The sequence below is a fragment of the Malus sylvestris genome, chromosome 5 (assembly GCF_916048215.2).
Source record: "Malus sylvestris chromosome 5, drMalSylv7.2, whole genome shotgun sequence".
Lineage (NCBI taxonomy): Eukaryota > Viridiplantae > Streptophyta > Magnoliopsida > Rosales > Rosaceae > Malus > Malus sylvestris.
Window position 1 is genome coordinate 9390218 of NC_062264.1, and position 23338 is coordinate 9413555.

The following is a 23338-nucleotide window of genomic DNA, read 5'->3' on the forward strand; positions in this document are numbered from 1 at the left end:
CAGCTGGTAGGTGTAAAATATTCACTTTCTTTATGGTTGACATTTATTCTTTTTTTTTTTTTTCGAGGCCCAAAAGTGTCCTAAACCATGGCAAAGAAAAATAGGTCTAATTATTGATAATTGAATCTCAGGGTTGTTATGTTTTGGTATGTTTTCTTTTTCTTTCTCTTCCAATTATGCTCATGGTGGCGTTTAGTCCTGAAAGACTGCCCCTCTCGAAGCATATTTTCTTTTCTTCTCCCTCTGCCTCCGCCCCATTTCTTCTTTCCTCCCTCTTTTGCTTGCAAAACGCAGGTGCGAAGCTCATCGCAAATCCTTCAAAACAAGCTCATCCTCTTCACTAGGCCTGGTGTGGAGCCAAAAATATTCACAAGGCGACACGTGGGTTTTTTGGACAAAAAGGAAAAAAATACCCTTGCAGTACAACGAGGTTCCTACGCGCAAGCAGCGGGCAACCCTCTTTCAACCAAGACAGAAGTGCCCAAAATAGGTAACAATTCAAAGTCCATCTCATCAAATCCTTTCTACAAGGTAATTCCCAAACACATTCCTTTTAAATTATGTTAATTGGCTAATTAATGGGTTTATTGCCTAATTAACCCATTAATTCTCAATTAAACCATCCATTATATCCAAATAACCACAAAATACAACCAATTCAACCCTAAAACATCACATGGCCGGCCATCCCTTTAAGCTTTCTACCTTCTCTATCTTTTCCCACTTTACTACCCCAATTAAGCTAGCTAATTGATTCTATAACCATCCATTTATTCCCTTTATGTTTAATTAGCAAATTTATCATAATAAATTGGCTAATTAAACCTAAATTAAACCTAAAAACCCTAGCCACCTCCTATCCCTATAAATATACTCCCATTCTCACCAAAAAGCTAATTCCAACACTTTGGCAAAAATCCCAAAATTCTCTAAACACTCTTTCTCTCTAAATTCTAACTTTGGCATCGGAGGTTCTTCGGCCAAAGCCCCCCCCATTCATCATGGGCGCGTGAGGCTCTTGGCCTTAACCTAAGGTGTTAATTGTTTTGTAGGTGCAAAATCGTCCAAGATCGAGGAGGAAGAAATTTGCATCCACAAATTGGTGCTTTCATTGAGAGTTGAAATCCATACTCGTAAAAGACTCTCGCACAAAAAGGTTTTTTCTTTATTTTCTAGTCCATTTGAATATTTTTCATACGTTCTTATTATTAGAATTTTTTACTTGCAAAGGTTCTTTGATAAAACGTATAAGCAAAATATAATGGCTAGAAATTTAGAAAATTCCACAAGTGAAAATTCTAATGTTCAAGAAATGGGATTGCGGAGATCCGTGAGGCTAAATGCGACAATAAGGGGAGCGGCATCATCATCACGAGCTTCCACCATGAGAACCACCGTGGTGGCTACCTCGGTAGCCACCCGCGGCGAGGTCCATGGTGCCTTCACCACGGCCACCATGGGAACCACCGCGGTGGCTACTTCGGTAGCCACTCGTGACGAGGTCCATGGAGCCTTCACCACGGCCCGGAGATCCGTGAGGCAAAATGCGACAATAAGGGGAGCGGCATCACCACCACGAGTTTCCACCATGGGAACCACCGCGATGGCTACCTCGGTAGCCACCCACGGCGAGGTCCATGGTGTCTTCACCACGGCCACCATGGGAACCACCGCGGTGGCTACTTCAGTAGCCACTCGTGGCGAGGTCCATGGAGCCTTCACCACGGCCCGAGCCGTGCCATCCAAGGCTCACGGTACCAAGACCACGATCCAAGCCGTGCCATCCAAGTTTACGTGGACCCAAGCCCAAGCCTCGCATTCACATGCACCGCGCATTGAGCAGCCTGCTTCCGTGATCCAGCCTGCTCCCGTCAAGCAACCCACTCTCACGGCCCAACCTGCTCCTGCCGAGCAGTCTGCTCTCGTGACCTAGCCTGCTCCCGACGAGCAGCCCACTCCCGTGGCCCAGCCTGCTTTTGTCTAGCAGCCCACTCCGGTGGCCCAGCCTGCTCCTGCCAAGCAGCCTGCTCTCGTGACCCAGCCTGCTCCCGACGAGCAACCCACTCCCGTGGCCCATACTGCTTTCGTCGAGCAGCCCACTGAGGTGGCTCAGCTTGCTCTTGCCAAGCAGCCCACTCCCGTGGCCCAGCCTGCTCCTGCCAAGCAGCCTGCTCTCGTGATCCAGCTTGCTCCCGACGAGCAACCCACTCCCGTGGTCCAGCCTGCTTCTTTCGAGCAGCCCACTCTCACGGCCCAGCCTGTTCCTGTGGCTTTCCAAGCAGCCTAAGTCGGCCCAAGACTATCTCAACCATCCGGACCTACCATCGAGCCGGGGGCATTCTTACCACATTTTTTCGCGGATTTGACATTTCCCAACTCAAATCTCGCGCCCGGAGTCTAACACATTTCCACTGCCCAAGGAGGCGCATTCCTTCCAAACTCTTCCAATCCAAATGGCGAACAACACTTGTCTCGACAAGTCATAGAGTTGACGAGCCCCCTTGCACAACAGAAAACCTTGGTGAATCAACTTTTGCAACATATCGGGATCCAACGTGCCCCGGACGAGGTATCCCGAAGTAGGACAAGGGCAGACGAACATTTCCAGCAGCGTCCCGGTAAGCAGCCACTCGACCAGCCACGAGCCGAACGTTTGGGCAGTGTACATTCCCGTCTTAGAGCGCGAGGGAGCATGCACTCTCGACTAGGCCCACGGATGAGCATACATTCACGGTTGGGGTCATACTCCGATAGTTAACATGAGCAACCTTCCGGGCAAAGTGTCTATTCGCAGCTAAGCCCACAAAGAGCGTCATTCACCTCACATCAGAGTAGGCAGCACGACGGACGGAGAGAAGCAGTCACTCAATCCAGCTTAAGTTCAACCAGCAGCCTGCGAAGAACTCGCTCGCCTACTAGGAACGCACCACATGCACTGCATCCGCGGCATAGACGAGCCAAACACATGGAATAGCAGCCTAGACCAGCAAGTCATGACTAGGGGCAGCCGAGAGCTCCGCTACCCCAACAAAGGCAAATTCAGGAAGAAGTATAGAGACTCTTGACCAAGCGATTGCATGATTTCCAACGCAACGAGGTCACCGACGAGGCACTACGACGGAACATAATCAACATAAGCAGGTCACCCTTCACGGAGGAGATCGAGGAGGCAGAGCCTCCACGCGAGTTCAGCATGCCACATTTCACATCTTTCAAAAGGGATGAAGACCCGGAGAGACACTTAAAACATTACCAAAGCGCAATGATCCTTTATCGAAACAACGATGATCTCATGTGCAAGATATTCGCCACCACTCTACAAGGCGAGGCGCAAAATTGGTTCTACACCCTGCATGCCACAATCCATCCAGAATTTCTACGAACTTTCTTTGGTTTTCACCAAAGAATATTCATCCTATCGCTCGATCAAAAAGAAGTCTGACCATTTGTTCGACGTCAAGAAGAACCCAAAGGAGTCGCTTCGCGACTATGTGAGGAGGTTCAAAATAGAGAAGGCAAAAATAGTCGGATGCAACGACTCGATAGCTAGAGCAGCCTTCCAAAAAGGACTTCCAGCAGACCACCCGCTATTCGAAAAATTGATCATGAAAGAAGATCTAACTCTGGCAGACTCTTTTGCTTTAGCAGAGAAGCATGCACTTTGGGATGAGGCTCGCCAATGCACATTCAAGGACTTGAAGAAGTACCCGACATCACCTCCCTAGAAGCAGCGGATGACTTATTCGCATGTTTGACGGTATCTAAAGTAGCAATAAGCTCTACCATCATGCGAGAAGAGCTGGGGGCCCGACTACCTGTATTCTACAGTTACCTGCAGTCATTATCATGACGCACTATTCCGCCAAATCCAAACCGGCGATGATAAAGGCGTAGACCCTGGCAGATGCAAAGTTTTCTGACGAACGCAACAACTCGGCCCAACGATGCCCCGAAGGCAGTCGAGCACACTTTAGCTGCACATATTCCCTTAATGGAGATTTCTGGCATTCACATGTCAACGACGCATCCAACTACAAAGGCTTGCGAGCAGCCGTGGTTCGTGGCAACCGACTACTTCGCCAAATAGGTGGAAGCAGAGCTCATGACGACCACGATTCAGAAGGACATAGAGCGCTTCATATGGAGGAACATCATTTACCGATTTGGCATCCCTTAATCCATCGTCACCAACAACGGCCTGCAATTCGTGGGCAAAGATTTGGCGAAGTTATTCAAAAAATATGGCATCAAGCAGCATATGTCCATGCCGAGATATCCTCAAGGCAATAGGCAGGCCGAAACATCCAACAATATGGATCTCATCTGGGAAGGTCCGTACAAGCTCAGCAGAATAGGCGGTAAGAGTAATTATACCTCCGCTACCATGAAACGATAAAAAGATCGAAAAGTAGTGGAGCGCCTACAATCTGAAGAAGTACCATGTGTGACCTCCGACTACATCAAAGCCCGAAGACTTAAGAAGCTCGACGGGCACCACCTCACAAGTCGAGGACTATCCAGTTGTTATGCAGTTCCTACCTTACAGCTAAGTTCTCGTTCGTTTCACTCGTTTTTCAATGAGGAATTCAGAAGTAATCACAACTTGGCTCGGCTGCATGCTTACAACAAGTGATCACTCCAGCACTTCAAAAGAAGACTGTGCCCTTCTTAGGGACCCATCGCAGGAATTGCCCCCCCCCGAGGGACCAACCATGCTCTCCAGTGCGAGAGGGTAAACTAATTGCTCTCCAGTGCGAGAGGGTAAACCAATTCCCCAACACCCATATGGGTCAGCTCTCCAAGACGGGAGGATAAACTTTACACTTTGAATATCCAGACGTGGATGAGCCTGGCTGCCCTAGTATAACTAGATGCACGATGGCTTGCGCCGGGATTCCTAGAAGTAGCCGCAATGGTCTTTTTCAAGGCTTAGCTAACTGAAGGATTTTGGGTCTCTTGGCCTAATCCGTGGGGAACCGGGCCCTAGAGACGGAGAGGGCACATTACGCAGTACATCCGATGGACGGCTGCCCTGGAATCCTAAAGCCACTACCGAGTGCACTAAGGTAGCCTACGGATTCCGGAAGACTGCCTACGGCTTGCCCTTCGAGCAGTAAAGCCGCGTTAGACTTATACAACCGCACATTCTTGTGAAAGGTTAAACAAGCTAGCGCGCATATACGAAGTTTTATCCACTGCCGACATGCTACGTAGTCGATAAGCTTCACCTCTGCCAAGCGCGGAACAACCTACACCAAGTCCTAAAGTGTTGTGATACTTGCTACGCAACCTATGGAATTGAAGAAAGTCAAGGTTAACAGCCTAGTGGTTACGCGGACTTGTCTTCTTCTGTAAGTAAGGCATCCGGCTGCCAACCCTATGGCTAACAACTTTGCAAAGTTCTACACCAACACCTACGGCTGCATAGGCTACGCGAGCTTGTCTGCTTATAAAAAAGTAGCATGCCTGCCACTGGTCTATCAAGTCTAAAGGTTAAGGCATGAACAAAAAAAGTGAAGATGAAGAAAAACGAAGGAAAACATGTTTATAAACAACTAGCAAAGGCCGAAGGAGTTTAAGCAAAACAAGAGCTACAAGGAAAAACAAAGAAAATCCTAAAGGCTACCTAAAATACTACACTACAGCAGCTTGGACATCCCACGACTACTCGGTCGCCACACCTTCAACAGCCGTAACACTCTTAGCAACGGCATCATCCGGCGCTTCACCCCCGGCTGCCCCAGTCTGGGCACTAACTTCTCCAACTACTTCACCAATGGAAGCCTTAAAAGTAAAAGCAAGCAAGTCTTTCGGAGAAATAGAGAAGGTCTTAAAACCTCAAGCCCATCATTCTCACTCTTCAGCTGCTCATTCTTCTTAAGCAGACTAACACAGACGCGCTGCAGCTCATCCACTCCCTTCTTAGCATAAGCAGCGAAACGAAGCTCAGAAATTGCAAGCTTAAGATCTTGAATCTGAGGCGAATCAATCTCAGCAGCAAAGGGAGCAGGCTTTGGCGCCACTTTAGCAGCAGAGTCCACCTTACCACTCTTCATAATAGCAAGTCTCTACAAAGGTGAACCGAACTTGGCTCCCAAAGAACGTCCTGGTACAGACTTCGGCACTAGGGGCATGATAAAACCTTTACGCTGAGCAATCTTATCCACAATTGTACTAGCCATTCTCAACATGGAAGACGCCACATGCTCAGATCTAGCAGCCTTATTTTTCTTCCCATTAGAAGAAGTCATGTTAATCACATACCTCTCGGTAGCAAGCGGACCCTCATGAGCAGCAGAAGAAGTCTTCAGTTTTTTCTTAACTAGGCATCTCATGAGCAGGCGGAGAAGATCTCTTCTTTCCATCTTCATTCATAGTAAGCTCCACGACAGCGATCAGACGAGCCAATGCATCCGCCTTGATCATCTTTACCTCATCTTTTTGGAGCAGCCCACCTTTTTTTCAACAAAGAAGACTAAGCAGCCAACGACATTCATGGTACTCAGCAGGGGAGCTCAACCCAGCATTCCAGCAGGCAGAAGGCCTGCATGCCCAACATTCCAGCAGCCCATGAGACCCGCAATCTCCTTATTTCTCTCAATCGCCAGCCTGGCCCGAGTCAGGTCCAAGAGCCCAAAGGACATGAGCCATGCGGCTCGCCTAACACTGTGCCCTAGCGCCACAATCCTCGACCCCAGCTGCACAAGCTGCCCTTGGCTCAAGCCAAGCCAAGCTGCCCAAGCAGTGGTCCCTGCCACGACATCTCCTCAGCTCATGCCGAGCCAGCTCCTGGCCCCTACCATCCGACGTGCCTCACCACCCCGACGGCTACCCCGCAATAGCACTATCCAAGAATAAGGCAAGAAAAATTAAATTTTTCTTACATTGGTGCGGCACGAAGAAGACGAAGAAAGCAACGAAAAATGGTCCTTTGTACGGGCAAGATGTAGAAGATTGCTAGAGGAGGGGGAACAAATATCCTCTAAGCTATCTCTCTCTTGTAGGGTAGAATAAATCGCTCTCCAAAGTTGATTTAATAACCCATTTAAGGTGGACTTAAATAGGCTTTGAGAGAAATTTATTTCCCTTTCCTAGAAGGATCTAATTTCCTATTAAAGAGAGAATCTACATCAAAATAGGAAGCAGTCCTAAGTTTCCTAAAGCAAGAAAATCTCTACACCTGCCGCCCTTTTCTGCGAGCAGCCCAACAGGTGTGGGGGCATTTGTGGAGCCAAAAATATTCACAAGGCGACACGTGGGTTTTTTGGACAAAAAGGAAAAAAATACCCTTGCAGTACAACGAGGTTCCTACGCGCAAGCAGCGGGCAACCCTCTTTCAACCAAGACAGAAGTGCCCAAAATAGGTAACAATTCAAAGTCCATCTCATCAAATCCTTTCTACAAGGTAATTCCCAAACACATTCCTTTTAAATTATGTTAATTGGCTAATTAATGGGTTTATTGCCTAATTAACGCATTAATTCTCAATTAAACCATCCATTATATCCAAATAACCACAAAATACAACCAATTCAACCCTAAAACATCACATGGCCGGCCATCCCTTTAAGCTTTCTACCTTCCCTATCTTTTCCCACTTTACTACCCCAATTAAGCTAGCTAATTGATTCTATAACCATCCATTTATTCCCTTTATGTTTAATTAGCAAATTTATCATAATAAATTGGCTAATTAAACCTAAATTAAACCTAAAAACCCTAGCCACCTCCTATTTCTATAAATATACTCCCATTCTCACCAAAAAGCTAATTCCAACACTTTGGCAAAAACCCCAAAATTCTCTAAACACTCTTTCTCTCTAAATTCTAACTTTGGCATCGGAGGTTCTTCGGCCAAATCTCCCCCCCCATTCATCATGGGCGCGTGAGGCTCTTGGCCTTAACCTAAGGTGTTAATTGTTTTGTAGGTGCAAAATCGTCCAAGATCGAGGAGGAAGAAATTTGCATCCACACCTGGCATTTTCGACCCGACCGGGTTAAAATTAGTATTCGGATAAGTGATAGACAGGTCGGGTGGTTAACGGGTCAGTTTGGATGAATCCGCGAAACTCGTTAACAGCCCTTAGTAAGGACTTTTGTGTAATTTCAGTAGTGCTAATCCAAAACCCTCAGGTTGCTCGCAACTCACTCTCTCTAGCACGCCGTTGCTCTGTGTGACTGAGAGATCGCTGTGCTCCTTCGTTCTGGCCCCGGTTATCTCCCTCATCTTCTTCCCTCAAACTGAACTCCACCACTCTCTCTGGTAAGCTCCGATTCCCTTCCACCTCTTCTTTCATTTCGATTACTTTTCGTTTCTGCAGATTAGATTCGTCTATTTTTTCTCAGATTTTACTTGAGCTTGATTTTAGAACAGCTTCGAATTAATTCGGAATTAGTTGATTTTTGTTTGATAATTTCAACTGCGATTGTGCTTTTGTTGTGCAAATTATGCTTTCTCGGTGTGATTGGATTGGAGATTTTGGGTTTCTAGTTTTTTTTTTTTTTTTTTTTCCCCTTTTCCTGCTGCTCTCTCAAATCTCAATTTTCTTACTTTATTTCTTGATGATCATTAAATTACGTGACTTAATTGGCATATATTGTGTTTTTTTCTCGTTAATTGGATTGTTTATACGATTCGGTTAACTGGGTTTTAATGATGTAAGCCACTTGTGAATGTATTGTGGGAGACTATGGAGGCTCATCTCCAAAGAAGGCCGGGTGTGAGAACAATTTCGTTTTGGTAATCTAATGCTGCTTTTTATTTCCGACCCTTTTCGGTTTTTTTTTTTTTTTTTGGTTGTGTTTTGGATAATGGGTTTTGCTTTTTGTTCATGGGTTTTGTGTAAAATTTGTTCATTTGTATATTCTCCAATTAAAATTTCCATTTTTGGGTAATTTGGAGCCGTTAATTTACCCTCATGAAATTAAAAGTATTGAGTTTGCTTTGTTTGGGTTGGTTTTTGGATTGGAATTGGGTTGTTGTTGTTGTTTCCTTCTCTTTTTGTTTTTAAATTATATTTCGTTTCCTGTTTTAAATTGATAGTGAAATATGTTGACTTGTGGTCAGCTGTTATTTGCTGGGACATATACAATGCTTGATTAGGTCTTAGGTTGTCACTTGGATTATGTCTGTTGTTTTTGCATTGATTAGGTCTTAGGTTAAATCTTTAGTTTTGAGGCTAATGTCGATTGTCACCGAGAGAAAGAACAGGCATTGATTAGGTCTCTGCATTATGTCTAACAAATCGCAGGACAGAGGATGCTGTTGTTTTTGGATTTTGGCAGACTGTTGGTATTAAAAAAGGAGGCGTTAGGCTAATGTAGTGTAGGGGGAGAGTAAAAGGAAAGGTCCTGAGCAAAAGCACTTCACTTTTGAATTCAGAATTTCAGAGGACATGACCTGCTTTAGGAAAAATATATATAGTAGTTAGTTTTAGTATGTACTGTCACAACGGAATTTTCTATTGTATTTTGTAGCGTTTGATTCTTCGGGTTTTTGAACCGTTAAATCTTTAGTTTGGGCTGGAACTAGATAAGCGAAAGGAGTAGAACTTGAGTCGTAGAAATTGATTGAAAAAATGCATTCTACATCAACTGATAGCATACCATTTCCATACAGACCATTAATGTTTTCATCATCAAGATTCTTGTATTCTTCTTTTTGTTTTTTGGCATGGTGTATTGACATGTATCAGGATCTCTCTTTGAGTATAGTAGTGTTTTCTTTTTTGCTCTCAAATTGCATCTCAGCTTGTTAGTATTCATATGCTGTTAGTATTCATATGTTTTAGTATTCATATGTGTATCTCCAATTTTTCGGATTCAATTTGCAATTTGTTGTGAATTGTGTGCAAAGTTTTCTGATAAAATGCTTGAAAGATTTGGGATTTGTACATCCCGTATACTATTAAATCCCATAATCAAGGTGCATCCCGTATACTAACAGATTAATAACATCCCCACTATAAAAAGGAACTCAAATCAATTGCAATTACAGATTAATAAGTTTACCACTATAAAAAAGGTAGAAGTAATTACTTAATAAGAAAACTAGAAACATCTTAGCAGGATTATGAAAACTGGAAACATCTTACTTCCATGAACAGTAGAATGACTATTCCATTTATTGGTTTATGAAAATTTGGGATAATGCTCCAATAGTATTAGTCTTGATTAAGCATGGTATGCATTTTAACTTGTTCTTTTAAAGATATTTTTCTGCGTAGTGTGCATGTAATACTAGTTGAGAGATATCATTAGGAAGACAACATCCTCCTCTACAAATTGAACATGTTCGAATCTGCTCATCGTATGCTTTGTCTATTAAATCTTGTTAAGCTAAGGCACAGATTTGATACTTTCTTGTGTTGTTATAAGCTCAAATCTATGGTGGATGTTTGTGTTTTCTGTTTCTTCTGTCCGATTTGCAATTTCATTTCTTTCCTGCGAGAATGAACCAGTTGTGATGGGTTATCTGATATTTAGTTTAATTATCCTTTGATGTTTATGCATGCAAGCATGTCTATCAGAAACATTTGTCACATAGAGGATGCAATGTAAGAAGGTGCCACAAAGATCAATATTGTTTGCTGAAATAGTTGTGTTAAGATATTGGAGAAAATTAAAAATAAAAATTCTCAAGATCAATGGTGCCACAAAGTGGCATACTAGTCATAACCTAAACCTTTAACTCACTCTCCCTTTAGTTGGGCAGGAACCAAAACGTAGAGCACCGATTGAATTCGGCTGCGTGAACAAACAAGAAACGAGGAGGAAACCCTAGAAGTGTATTGAATGGCGGTGTGGAGAGCTGGAGCAGCTTCGTCTTCCCTGTTGAGTAGGCTCCTACGACACTCCAACGTCATCAACGTCACCGCCCCTACTCGCACTCTCTCCACCGGTATTTCCTTTCATGCCATTTCTGCATTTCCTATTCCACATTTCAGATCATTTTAAATTAGCTGATTGGAGCTGTAAAGATGTTTAAGCTTGCATGTTAAGCTCATTGGGTAGGATGTTTAAGCCAAATTGCTATTAAATTAGCTGATTGGAGCTGGTAAAGATGTTTAAGCTTGCATGTTAAGTTCATTGGGTTGGAGGTTTAAGCCAAATTGCTGTTTGGTTTCTGAGAAATTAATGGGGGAAGAAATGTGGATTTCAGTTATTGGTTACTCAGATTTGAAGTGAATTCTTGAGTGAAGTTATTGTCTGTATAATTTCTATAGGAAAGCTTGTTAGTTTATAAAATTAGGAGAAATACCCTTACAACTAGAAGGTCAATGCTATATAGGGTTAAGCAGAAAGTTATGGCAGAGCCAGTAGGCAGTAGGTGGCTAGAGTTTGATGAATGAACAGTTGTATTTCAAAGGATGTTTTTGCCATAGTTTGTGGAATCTGGGATGTTTCTACTTGAGAAGACAATACAGATGTTCTGTTTGTCTTAAACAAAACAATGATAAGAAAATAACCGTTGTATCCATAAATGAACAATCTTCTTCTATGTTGATATTATGCTATTTCATTTCCTTCTCTTTGGCGTCGTCTCTTTCTTCTGCACTGTAAACTACCTTTGCAGTTTACACCCATATTAATTTTAGCAATGATCCTGAGAATGATTGTGTCCATTTTGCGGTGTTGCTTTCCGTGAGCCATCTGGAAAACTAGGAAAAACCTTTCCTTTTAATTGCCTTGATCTAGTTGCCGCCGAAACGAACTTTACTTGTATTGTTATACTTTCCACAGATGTAGCTGGTTCAAGTAATCAGTTGTTTCACTATGATATCAATTCACAATACGGAAGGTGCATGCCTCTTGCTGATATGCACATTCAAGCCAAAATACACAGCATCGAGATGAACCCGGGCCAAGGTGGCAAGTTAGTTCGAGCACCAGGCACTTTTGCAAAGATTTTGAAAGAACCCACTGCTTCAAGGTGTTTAGTGAGACTGCCTTCAGGTGTTGAAAAATGGATTGATGCTAAGTGCCAGGCTACTATTGGTACAGTCCCAAGTGACGGAAATAAGCCCAAGAAACTCTATAAGGCTGGGCAAAACCGGTGGCGAGGGATTAGACCAACGGTTAGAGGAGTGGCAATGAATCCAGTTGATCATCCTCATGGTGGAGGTGAGGGTAAGAGCAAGAGTAGTGGGTCTCATGGGAAGGGTTCTCGAACACCTTGGGGAAAGCCTACCAAGGGTGGTTACAAGACCAGTCCCAACAAGCGTAGAAAGTAATGTTTTATCATTCACTTTATGTTGACACTAGTGTGGAAGTTAGCTTTGTGATGAGTTCAGATGGCAATAAAAGTCGCACTTAGATGTTTAACTCTTCAGAAGATATTCAAGGTTTGCATACCTTATTCCCTTGCCAAATTACTGAAAGTGTTGGTTTTCTGGATTAAGCTGTGTAAGTAGCTTAGTTGATTTAACTGTGACTATCTTTTGGATAAATGCATTTTACCTGATGTTAATGATTTGGTATCGAGCGGGTTTGATGTTGATTACCTGAATCAATTCCAGGTTGCATTTGTTACAGTTTTGCCAATGTACTGAGTTGACTTGATGATAGACAATGATATTTGAAGTTTCGTCCTTGATGTCTGTTTTTGCAAATATTGCAGATGTTTAGTTTGGTTTTGTTTCTAACATAGGCTTATCGCCTGTGCTTTGAGAAATGATAGGCATGCCATGTACGCATCAAGATATGTGACGTTTCAGAATTCATTGCCCTTTTAGAATTGTTTGATAGGCGATAGGTTTGTAGAGCCGGGACTGTCTTGATGAGAAACACACACTTGATCAGTTAGAATGAAAAATCACCTTATTTCTTCACCCATGGCAAAAGTTTACCTTGTTTGAGGGCCTTTCCTGTAACACAGAGAAATTGGATTGATCTTGCCTGATCCAGTAAGGTTTGCCTGACATGATCTTCCTTGATCCTTGTTTTGTTAGAGGCAGCCAATTCCTCTTTTAGGCTTAATCCATGTCATTCTCATCTGCTGCTGTGCCTGTACAATACCCAAATCAAACTAAATTCAGCCTGACCATAAATAAAATGAATTAAAAAAGCAATTACGTGTAATTTTGTCACAGGTAATTGCTCTTGAATAATGACACAAATAATAACAGAAACTGAAGTTTGCCGCGTTTTATACGTCCAAAAAAGCAAAAAGAAATAAGGAGGAGGAGTTGACAGAGATGATCGTGTATCTGTAATTGTACAACAGCTGCTGTGCATGCGCGTACTTCTTCCATTGGATTATATTAAATGGAGAACATCGCGGCGCAGCTGAAGCGGGGGATATCACGGCAGTTCTCGATGGGGTCGCTGCGCCGGAACCTCAGTCGCCAGTTCTCCCGCCAATCCTCGCTCGACCCCAGGAGGAACAACTTGCGCTTCAGCTTCGGCAGGCAGTCCTCCCTCGACCCCGTCCGCCAATCCTCTTTGTTTTTATTTTCTACAAAATCAGGAAGGCACCAATGACTGTTGTGAATCCTCGAGAAGTTCCAGAGTATGAGCTCAATCCGTTAGAGCTTCAAGTTCGAAAGAGTGACGGTATCACAAAGGTTGTCCCTTTTCTCCTTTTCTCCACCATTTGTAGATTTCTGCTCTACTTTTCAATGTTCATGTATGCTTCGGTCTAGTAGTAGTATTTATGATGTCTCAAGTCTTCGGGTGATTGAAAGCAGTTTCTTTGTACTCAGGAAAATTGGAAGTCTGAGTCCCCTATTATTGAACTCCTATCAGGATGTGCATAATGTTGCAGATCGGCAAGACAATTAATGTGTGCTTTCTTGTTTAGACAGAGTGCTGATATATTTCTCCCTTTTTCTCAACGGGGATCGTATCAAGTGGCTAAATGGAATGGTACGAAGGTTTCTGTAAAGATACTTGACAAGGATTGCTATACAGACCCTGAAAGCATGTATGTACTCTCATCCCCTGAAAACCATTTAGGTGATGTTGTACTACCACTTATTTCTAAAGTAGTACAATTTATGTAATCTTCTTGTTGTTTGAAATTGAATTGCTCCTTAGGTATTTGCAGAGCCATTAGTTCAGTGTGGGATGGCACATTTTTATGTTATAGACTTATATGGTTTTATGTTGCATTCTTTCTTCATATTTCCTTGGTACGTCTATCATCTGTTTATCTTCTAAAGGTTCGTAGTATTTTCTCTCGCACACGGACAAGTTGTAGATTTCATTTTCTTACTGCACTGTAACGCATTATATGATTTGATGATGTGCAGGAATAAGAGGAGGCAGTCTTAGTTCCTTTGGAAAACGAATAGAGAAAAGGGCTTGGGCGTAGACTAGGTGCTGGGGCTTGACGTTGCAATGTAATTAATAATCAAGCGGGGGGCTTTGATAGGAAAAGCATTCTCCTTTAAAAGCACACAACGTTAATCAACTTAATCCTAATGTTAAAAATATTTTGCGACTCCCTAAGAAAATTATCCCACGTAAATATGCTAGAATTTGAAATCATCAATCAAAGTAATCAACCTAAAGCTCAGTCTCAGCTAATTTGTAAAAACTCTTTGGACAAGGTTTTGGGTTAAAAAAAAAAAAAGAAACAAAGCGCGGTCTCAACTTCCTTGCATTACACCAAGTATTATTCTTTTCTGAATGCCTCTTATCTCATTAATTTGTTTCAAAATTAAGATAAAAATCATCACAATAGAGAGAAGAAATTGCATAAAACAAAAACACTATAAGTTTGTCTTAAACTCTCACCATTGTTTTTTAATCTCATTCCATACCTTAAAATAATGGGAGTCCTACACCTTCTTGTGAGTGTCCAACACAAACATTTGTCTTGTTATTTTTTATTATGAGACAACAGTCGAGTTGTAAGACTTCAAAGATAAAATATATATGGGGCGGATCTATAGCACTTCCTTTTTTACACAATATATTACGTACATTTTTGTGGGGCTCACGTCGAAATGTTTTCAACGATCCGAACCGTCTATCTTTTAGGTCTTCTCTCAAGATCATGTCTACCGTAAATCATCCAAATTTGAAATCATATGACTGTTAGATTAAGGATTTAGGGTTTTTTTGTAGAACCGTATTCGTTCATAATGTCTTAATGGTCTTGGATTTGTCTAATTTTTTTTTGTAAAAATGATCTATGAATGATGTTCTAAAAAAATGAACGATTTGGATCGTTAAAATATATTACGAAGTGAGCCCACAAAAACATGCGTAAAAAATATATATAAAGTTGATAGTACTTAAGCAAGTGAAACCTAAACAAGTCCAAGAAAAGAACTTTGTAAGTTCTTTGCAAATCTAGGTTTTGCACTTTTACTTGACTTTGTCCAGGTAAGTCCAGTTGTCTTTATTGATTTTCAAGGTTTGTATATTTCTCATAAACTTTACAAGAGAGAGAACAAAGCTCTTATAAAGAGCCAGAGAACATATTACAAGATAGAGGACTTTTACCAATATCCACCACATGGTTTCTGCCCTAAGAAACCGTACACACCAAGGATTGAACAAATAACAATATACAATTAAGCAAATCCCAGATTTTAGGGAAAAATATTGACAAAAAGAAAAGTATGATTGAACAAGAAGTGAGATGACAAGTTGGAAAGTTGTAGCCATCACTTTAACCCTTGTAGCCATCACTTTAACCTTGTAGCCATCACTTTAACCCAAAACTTAGCTATAGTGATGATTACAACCCATACTTGTGACTTTGATCTATTTCAACACTCCCCCTCAAGTTTGGATCGAGGAGATTGATTGATCCAAACTTGGACAAAAGACCTTGAAACACGGCAGTCGCCAATGGCTTGGTGAAGAGATCAGCAAACTGACAAGAACTCGGAGTGTAACGAGTTTGCATGATCTTTGATTGAACCTTTTCACGGATGTAATGGCAGTCAACCTCATTATGCTGGGTCCTCTCATGAAAAACAAGATTAGAAGCTATATGCATGGCTGCTTGGTTATCACACATGAGAGTCATTGGTTAAGAGCTAGGAAACCCTAAATCAGAAAGAAGGCCTTTAAGCCAGATTAATTCACAAGCAGTAGTTGCCATAGCCCTATACTTGGCCTCAGCACTTGATCGAGTAATCACACTTTGCTTCTTGCTTTTCCAACTTACTAGATTACCTCCAACAAAAATACAGAAACCAGTAGTTGACTTGCGATCCAAGGAGTTGCCTGCCCAGTCCGCGTCAGTGTAACCAAGAATGTGAGTGTGAACATTGTTTTGCATCAAAAGACCACGTCCCACAGAACCTTTCAAGTACCGCAATATTCTCTTAACAACTTGCAAATGATCCATTGTTGGAGAATGCATAAATTGACTCACAAGGCTGACAGCAAAGGCAATGTCCGGCCTTGTTATTGTAAGATAAATAAGTCTCCCAACTAACCTTTGGTAGTAACTGATATCAGTGAGTGTTTCTCCATCCATGGTCATTTTGTGTTTGCAGTCAAGGGGTATAGAGGCAGGCTTGCAATCCAACATATCAGCTTCTTGAAGCAAATCGAGAATATACTTTCGTTGATTCAAAAACATTCCCTTCTTAGAAGTTGCCATTTCAATGCCAAGGAAATATTTGAGTGTCCCAAGATCTTTGATGGCAAACTTCTACTTGAGGGTGTTCTTTAGTAACACAATTTCACTGGCATTATCACCAGTGACAATGAGATCATCCACATAAATAAGAACCACTAAAGTTGCACTGGGACAAATTCGAACAAAGAGAGATGAATCTGCATTGCTTCTCTTTAAGCCAACTTCTTCAAGAACTGAGCTCAACTTTGAATACCAAGCACGAGGAGATTGTTTTAATCTGTAAATAGATTTGTGCAGTTTGCAGACTAACTCGGGGTCACTGGATTGATGATGACTAGGAGGGAGTTTCCTGTAAACTTCTTCTTCAAGTTCACCATTCATAAATGCATTTTTGACATCCATTTGATATAGAGGCCATGCATGGTTAATTGCAACAGATAACAACACTCGAATTGTGTTCATCTTAGTTACAGGAGCAGGTCTCCTTGTTATCTATCCCAAAAGTTTGAGTAAAACCACGAGCTATCAGTCTAGCCTTGTGTCTTTCCAAGGTGCCATCAGAATGGAACTTGGTTTTGTACACCCATCTACTTCCCACTGCCTTTTTTCCTGGTGGTAGCTTGATAACACTCCACGTTCTATTGTCATCCAAGGCTTTCAACTCTTCCTTCATAGCTTTCTTCCACTCATCTTGCTGCATTGCCTCCTGAAAACTTCTTGGTTCAGAAGCATTGGATATGGAATTGAGAAAGGTTGCATGCTTGGGTGCCACTCTTTGGTATGAAAGGTACTTAGCAACGGGATACCTTGCATTGTAAGTCACATAATCCACAGCCTTAAAGGAGGTTGACGATTACTAGAAGGATTTTTTCTTCCTTGAGGCAAGACAGGTGATGATTCTGGGTCCTTAGGAGGTGAGTGGGATGTAGGTGACTGAATTGATGGTTCTAGCAAGATTTCCTCTTCATGACTTAGAGAATTCTCATGTTCTCTGTCAGTGGACATGGATATATTTTCCTCACTGGTTGTTGGTCTTGGTAAAGGGAAGATTTCGAAGGCATTCTCCCCCTGACTTAAACCCTCCACTGATTGTTCAAAGAAAGGTGTAGTCTCATCAAACTTTACATCCCTTGAGATAATGATTTTCCTTGAAGAAGGATTGTAACACTTGTAACCTTTTTATGTTGAAGAATATCCCAAGAAAACACATTTGCTAGCTCTTGGGTCAAGCTTGTCACGGTGTATTGAAGCAACATGAACATAACAAGTACAACCAAAAAATTTCAAATGAGACATGTCAATCTTTCTTCCTTTCAAGACTTCATAGGGAGATTTTTGATCCAACACCCTACTAGGCAGTCTATTGATCAAATAGGTAGCAGAAAGCACCCTTTGAGACCAAAACTTCTTGGGAACATTCATATGTAACATTAAGGCTCTAGTCTTTTCAAGCAAATCCCTATTTTTCCTCTCGGCCACTCCATTTTGTTGAGGAGTGCCAACACAACTTGTTTGATGGAATATCCTATGAGAACTTAAGTATTGAGACATGTTATTTGACATGTACTCAGTGCCATTATCAAACCTTAAGGTGTGAATATGACAATCCAAATGAGTTGTTACAAGTTTATGAAAATCTTTAAACACATTCATGACTTCACTCTTGCACTTTAAAAGGTACAACCAAGTAATCCTTGAATAATCATCCACAAAGGTTACAAAGTATTTATAACCATCAAAAGATTGAATTGTAGGTCCCCAGATATCTGAATGAACAAGTTCAAATAATTTACTAGCTCTAGACCTTGAGGAATTGAAAGGTAACCTAGTAGATTTGGAGAAGTGACAAGTATCACACTCCAAACTACCTTTACATATTGTGGGAAACAAAATGGACAAAACATGGTTTGAGGGATGAGCAAGACGATGATGCCAAATTAGTTGTTCCTGAGAAGGGCTTGAGCTGACTTGAAGACTCTTAGGTTTTGAAAGATTCTTTGAAAGATAGTACAATCCATTTAGGAAGAAACCCTCACCAATCTTCCTCTTGGTGACTATGTCCTGAAAGATAACCTGATCAGAAGAAAAAATAGCATGACAATTTAGTTGTCTTGTGATTTTTCCTACTGATAAAAGATGAAATGGAAAGGAAGGAACATACAAGGCTGATGACTCTATTTGATCAGAGATCAACTTAATTTTCCATTTTCCAACAATTGAGACACCCTTACCATTTGCTACTGACACATATGAAGAGTTTTTTCATTTTTTCGAAGTCATATAAATGTGAAGATTTGTTTGTCATATGGTATGTGGCTTCTGAGTCTATTATCCAATAATCATGCACAAGACTAGCATTTAAAGCAGTGGAGAACGATTTCAATATACTTGGAATTTGTTTACTTGAGCCTCCATGATCAGAATCAGCAAGAAACCCAACAAATTTGCTCAGTAAGGCAGTAGGGCTTTCAATTTCAGTTCCAGTTGTATTCTCTAGATCTCTACTTCTTTGTCTCCCTTGTAAATAGACAGCAAACTGGTTGATCAAGTTCACTGGATTGGAAGTAAAGTCAAGAAAGCTTTCACTTAAGGAAGGAGAAGCAGCTAAAGCTGCATGATTAGCCTTGTACAAAGATGGTTGTGAGTTTCTCTAGAGCCCCTTATTCTTTTGGAAGTTTGGCTTGAGCTCAGGATGTAGAATCCAACATTTGTCAATGGTGTGTCCACCATAGTTGCAATGTTTGCACTTCAGGTCAAACCTTTTGCCCTTGTCTCTTCTATCATCCGAGAACTTGTGGTTTGAAAAGTATGCCCTAGACTCAAGCAATCTGTTTTTGGTTTCAAGATTCATCACTTTCCTTCGAGTTTCTTCACGTTGAATAATGGCACATACACTTGAGAAGGAAGGTAGCTCACTGTTCATCAAAATGTGACCACGTAGATCTTCATAGTCTGAGCTAAGACTAGCCAAGAGTTGAAAAATCTTATCTTCTTCAGCTTTCTTCAGAAGCACGGAAGCATCTATGATGTGAGGCCTGTATACATCAAGCTCATTCCACATACTCTTGATATCACCCAAGTGTTGGACAAAAGACTTACTTTCTTGTTGCAAACCTGCAAGCTCCCTTTTTAGTTGAAAAATCTGGGCAGCATTGTTTTAATTCCCATACATCTCACAAACATTGTTCCAGAGATGGAAGGAAGACTCTGAATAGCTGAATATCTCAGCTAGCTTCCTCTCCATGGAGTTGAGAAGCCACGACATGACAAGTTGATCCTTGCATAGCCATGTCCCATATAAAGGTGATGAAATTTCAGGTGCCTGAATGGTTCCATTTACATAGCCAAGCTTTGATCTTCCACCGAGAGCAAGTGAAACTGCTCGAGACCATGGAAGATAGTTGAACTCATTTAGCAAAACTGAACTGAGTCTTTGATTTGGATTAACTTCTACTTCGGTAAAATTTGAAGTGGGTGAAACACTAAAGCTTGCAGTATCAAGACTAAGAGGATTTTCCCCAGCCATTTGAAACAGCAATGGAAAAACAAAAAGGTTAAAGAAGACGATATGCAGAGACAGGCCACTGTGGTCACTGCTCTGATACCATATTGATTTTCAAGGTTTGTATATTTCTCATAAACTTTACAAGAGAGAGAGAACAAAGCTCTTATAAAGAGCCCGAGAACATATTACAAGATAGAGGACTTTTACCACTATCCACCACATGGTTTCTGCCCTAAGAAACCGTACACACCAAGGATTGAACAAATAACAATATACAATTAAGCAAATCCCAAATTTTAGAGATAAATATTGACAAAAAGAAAAGTATGCTTGAACAAGAAGTGAGATGACAAGTTGGAAAGTTGTAGCCATCACTTTAACCCTTGTAGCCATCACTTTAACCTTGTAGCCATCACTTTAACCCATAACTTAGCTATAGTGATGATTACAACCCATACTTGTGACTTTGATCTATTTCAACAATCTTCTACCATGTGACTTGACTATATACGTTTAAGGTAATGTGAAAGCCGAATGTTGATATGATCATCATTATTTAAATTTAAATTAATCAGTAAATTAATTTTGTTTCAGAAAAGTGCTATATGTTCTTCAACTTCATGGATGTTGATACTGAAGATATTACTACAGGTCCAGCAAATTAAGTAGACAAATAGGTCATTAGGACGTGATTTGCTGCACTACACGAATCACTCCTCCTTTGTCTTTACTGTTGTATTGTATTCTAAATACTTGCCTTCTATGGCTTTACAAAGTCAATTGGTGTAATGTATATATACACACAATATTGATAATGCAAATCATAAAGGAAATCAATCACAAATCACTACTAATAAAACAGTTTGTGCGACAAGGAAGACTTTGTTGCGCAAAGCAATTTTAGGTCGCACAAAAATTATGGCAACGCACCAATCGTCCCTCATAATTTGTCGCACAAAGGCCGTGAAAAAAAACTTGCGTGACAAATAAGTACAAATTCGCCGCGCTTATAAACAATCACTCGACGCTTTGATATTTGTTGCGCTAAAGTTATACAGACAAAGGCTTTCGTCGTACGATATAAAAGGGTACAAGTGTGCTTTGTGACAACAAATTTCTGGGGATGTCAGAAATTTGTCTCTAAAAAATTTGCGCAACGAAACTTGTAAGACGTGCGTAATTTTGCACGATAACCAATAGGCGTCGCCCAAGTGGAATTTAAAATAAATAAATAAATAAATAGAATAAAAGGAATATTAAAAGAATAATATTTCATACAAATGACAAAAAAAAAGAAGGAAATTAATAAATAAAAATTGTACATACAAATACAAAGTTTTAAAAGAAAGCGGGAACAAAACTATGAAAAAAAAAAGCAGAATAATCAATAGGCAAGTCGTTCTGAGGTGCTTGGTAATCTTGCTGCTGGTAGGGGGTGGGGTTGGGGACGAGGTTGGAGGTCGACGGGTTTGATTGTTGTGCATGCTCGGTGTGGAAGGGCCCTGAGGGCGATGTTGCAGAAAAACCGAGAAGATGTATTACGGAGGAACTGAGGGCTTGTACAAGCATTGACATTTAAGACTTGTATGATGTGAGCTCACTCCTTAGGCCAGCGACTTTCTGCTTCAAATCCGTAACCTGGCCCTTTAACTGCGAAAATTATGAGGCTCCACTCCCCCGCCGCCTGGCATTTCCCATACCCGACAATATGTCCCTGGCCTCCAACCGAAGTCTGGTCCAACATCTCTGTCAAGATGTGAAACCTTGCATCCTCAGGGGGATCCACAGACTCGATCAGCATGTCCGAGGGAAGCTGGGAGACAGACTCCAGAAGCACTGACTGACTCTTCTCCACCATAGTCGCTTGTGAAAAAAAAAACATGGATTTTCTGTTATACAAAAAATAAATGTATTAGTTGTACTACTTAAAGAAAATTAAAAAAAAATAAACGTTAGCAAAAAGTAAAAAATGTTAAATGAAAGAAGTCGTAATTAAAAACGCACCACATAGCTCGTCTCCTGAAATGACCGTAAAGCCAAATCTAACTATCTTGTTGGTCCTCGAACTCTTTCAGGCAACCCTCCGCGAGAGCTACCTGCGGATCATCAAACTGCTGGAAATATTGGTGCAGGTCACTCTTCCACTGCTTGTAGCTTTTAGAGAAGAGCCAATTGAGGTGCGCCAACATGTCCTTGTTCATATCCTCCAAATTGTAGTTTGTCTGCAATGTAACAAATATTATGAAAGTATTAGTAATAAAAAACAGTATTAAATATAAATATATAAATTTTACATGAAAAAACATTAAAAAGGCGATGCTACTTACGGACAATTGATTGCACACCATGTTCTTCGTCTCCTCCGGCATCGCCTTCCAAGACTTCCACCACATAGGGCAAAAGGTCCGCACGACATGCCCAATGTCAGGGGCCAATGTACTAGGCTGCTCCGTCGTTGGTGTATCCGAATGTGATACGATCGTTGGTCACCTAGGTGACCTTCGCCGTCTTCAATTGCCGACAAGGTCCTCGGGTGTTTCTCTTGCTGCAAAGAAATGACCAAAAAAAAAAAAAACATTAACCCAAAACTAATAACAAATCCTACTAAAATTTTGGCATAACCTCCCCTATAATTAAAACATTTCCCAAAACCCTAAAAATAACATAAACAATATATGTATCCAACACAATGATCACATACAGTTTAATAAAAGGTTCGGAAAGATGACAATGTTTTAATCCTTACATGACATAACTTAACAAATTGAACCTAAAATAACCCAATTCAGTTAACATGGGAATGAGGGATTGAATTAGGATTGTATACCTGGCCGTGTACCCGAGGCATCGGTTATGGATCCCGATGACGACATCTGGTCCAGAGTGCGGGGACGCCGGTGAGTACGTCGGACGCTAACAGGTAGCGCCACCGAAGAAGTAGACGATGCCTGCACCTGTGGGACTAGAGGACCAACTGGGTCAATCAGATTCACCTTTCCTATGGTTCATCTCTGCTGGAGCAGTGGTGGCAGTAGTAGGTAGTTGTCAGACTAGGTATAGAAGTCATCGCCCTCCGGGTTCTAATGAGATGTGACATTTTACAAAATTGGAAATAAATTGTTAGGTGCTTAGATTCCTGTTTCAAACATAGTGAATCCATATATTAAGATTTTATAAGTGAGAGGAAAAAAAAGGATCAACAACACCAAGAATAAAATTTTATTATAAAAGATACACCCATTACAAATGATCACATCCCCTCACTAGATATATGCCCACTCAAACCT

The 23338-nt window shown here is 41.3% G+C and overlaps 3 protein-coding genes and 1 long non-coding RNA gene across 5 annotated transcripts; 3 read left to right on the forward strand and 1 right to left on the reverse strand.

The window, feature by feature from the left end:
• The first annotated feature begins 7979 nt into the window (after window positions 1-7979).
• LOC126621559 (60S ribosomal protein L2, mitochondrial-like) lies at window positions 7980-12595 on the forward strand. Of its 2 annotated transcripts, none has more exons than XM_050290084.1 (3): window positions 7980-8263; window positions 10707-10900; window positions 11743-12595. In XM_050290084.1, the coding sequence occupies exons 2-3, from the start codon at window positions 10795-10797 to the stop codon at window positions 12231-12233; spliced, it is 597 nt and encodes a 198-aa protein (XP_050146041.1). In that variant the 5' UTR covers window positions 7980-8263; window positions 10707-10794; the 3' UTR covers window positions 12234-12595. The 2 variants fall into 2 exon arrangements, with proteins under 2 accessions (XP_050146041.1, XP_050146042.1); XM_050290085.1 differs by having other exon boundaries at window positions 10715-10900.
• A 619-nt stretch (window positions 12596-13214) lies between these two features.
• LOC126621563 (uncharacterized) lies at window positions 13215-14111 on the forward strand (the record flags this gene model as incomplete). Its single annotated transcript, XM_050290091.1, has 2 exons — window positions 13215-13565; window positions 13806-14111. Coding segments are annotated over 2 exons (549 nt in total), but the record flags the coding sequence as incomplete, so codon positions are not given.
• A 14-nt stretch (window positions 14112-14125) lies between these two features.
• LOC126621564 (uncharacterized) lies at window positions 14126-14443 on the forward strand. Its single transcript, XR_007623087.1, has 2 exons — window positions 14126-14162; window positions 14253-14443. It is a non-coding gene; the product is annotated as an uncharacterized LOC126621564 (long non-coding RNA).
• A 1248-nt stretch (window positions 14444-15691) lies between these two features.
• LOC126622531 (uncharacterized mitochondrial protein AtMg00810-like) lies at window positions 15692-16567 on the reverse strand. The gene is made up of 2 exons (XM_050291324.1): window positions 16045-16567; window positions 15692-15957 (listed from the first exon to the last, which is right to left on the reverse strand). Exons 1-2 carry the CDS (start codon window positions 16565-16567, stop codon window positions 15692-15694), a joined length of 789 nt encoding a protein of 262 aa, XP_050147281.1.
• Window positions 16568-23338: the final 6771 nt, after the last annotated feature.

Coding starts and splice junctions, on each gene's coding strand:
- LOC126621559 (XM_050290084.1), top strand. CDS start 10,795: ATGGCGGTGTGGAGAGCTGGAGCAGCTTCGTCTTCCCTGTTGAGTAGG. Junction 10,901..11,742: donor TACTCGCACTCTCTCCACCG/GTATTTCCTTTC, acceptor TACTTTCCACAG/ATGTAGCTGGTTCAAGTAAT.
- LOC126622531 (XM_050291324.1), bottom strand. CDS start 16,567: ATGGCAACTTCTAAGAAGGGAATGTTTTTGAATCAACGAAAGTATATT. Junction 15,958..16,044: donor GGCTATGGCAACTACTGCTT/GTGAATTAATCT, acceptor ATAACCAAGCAG/CCATGCATATAGCTTCTAAT.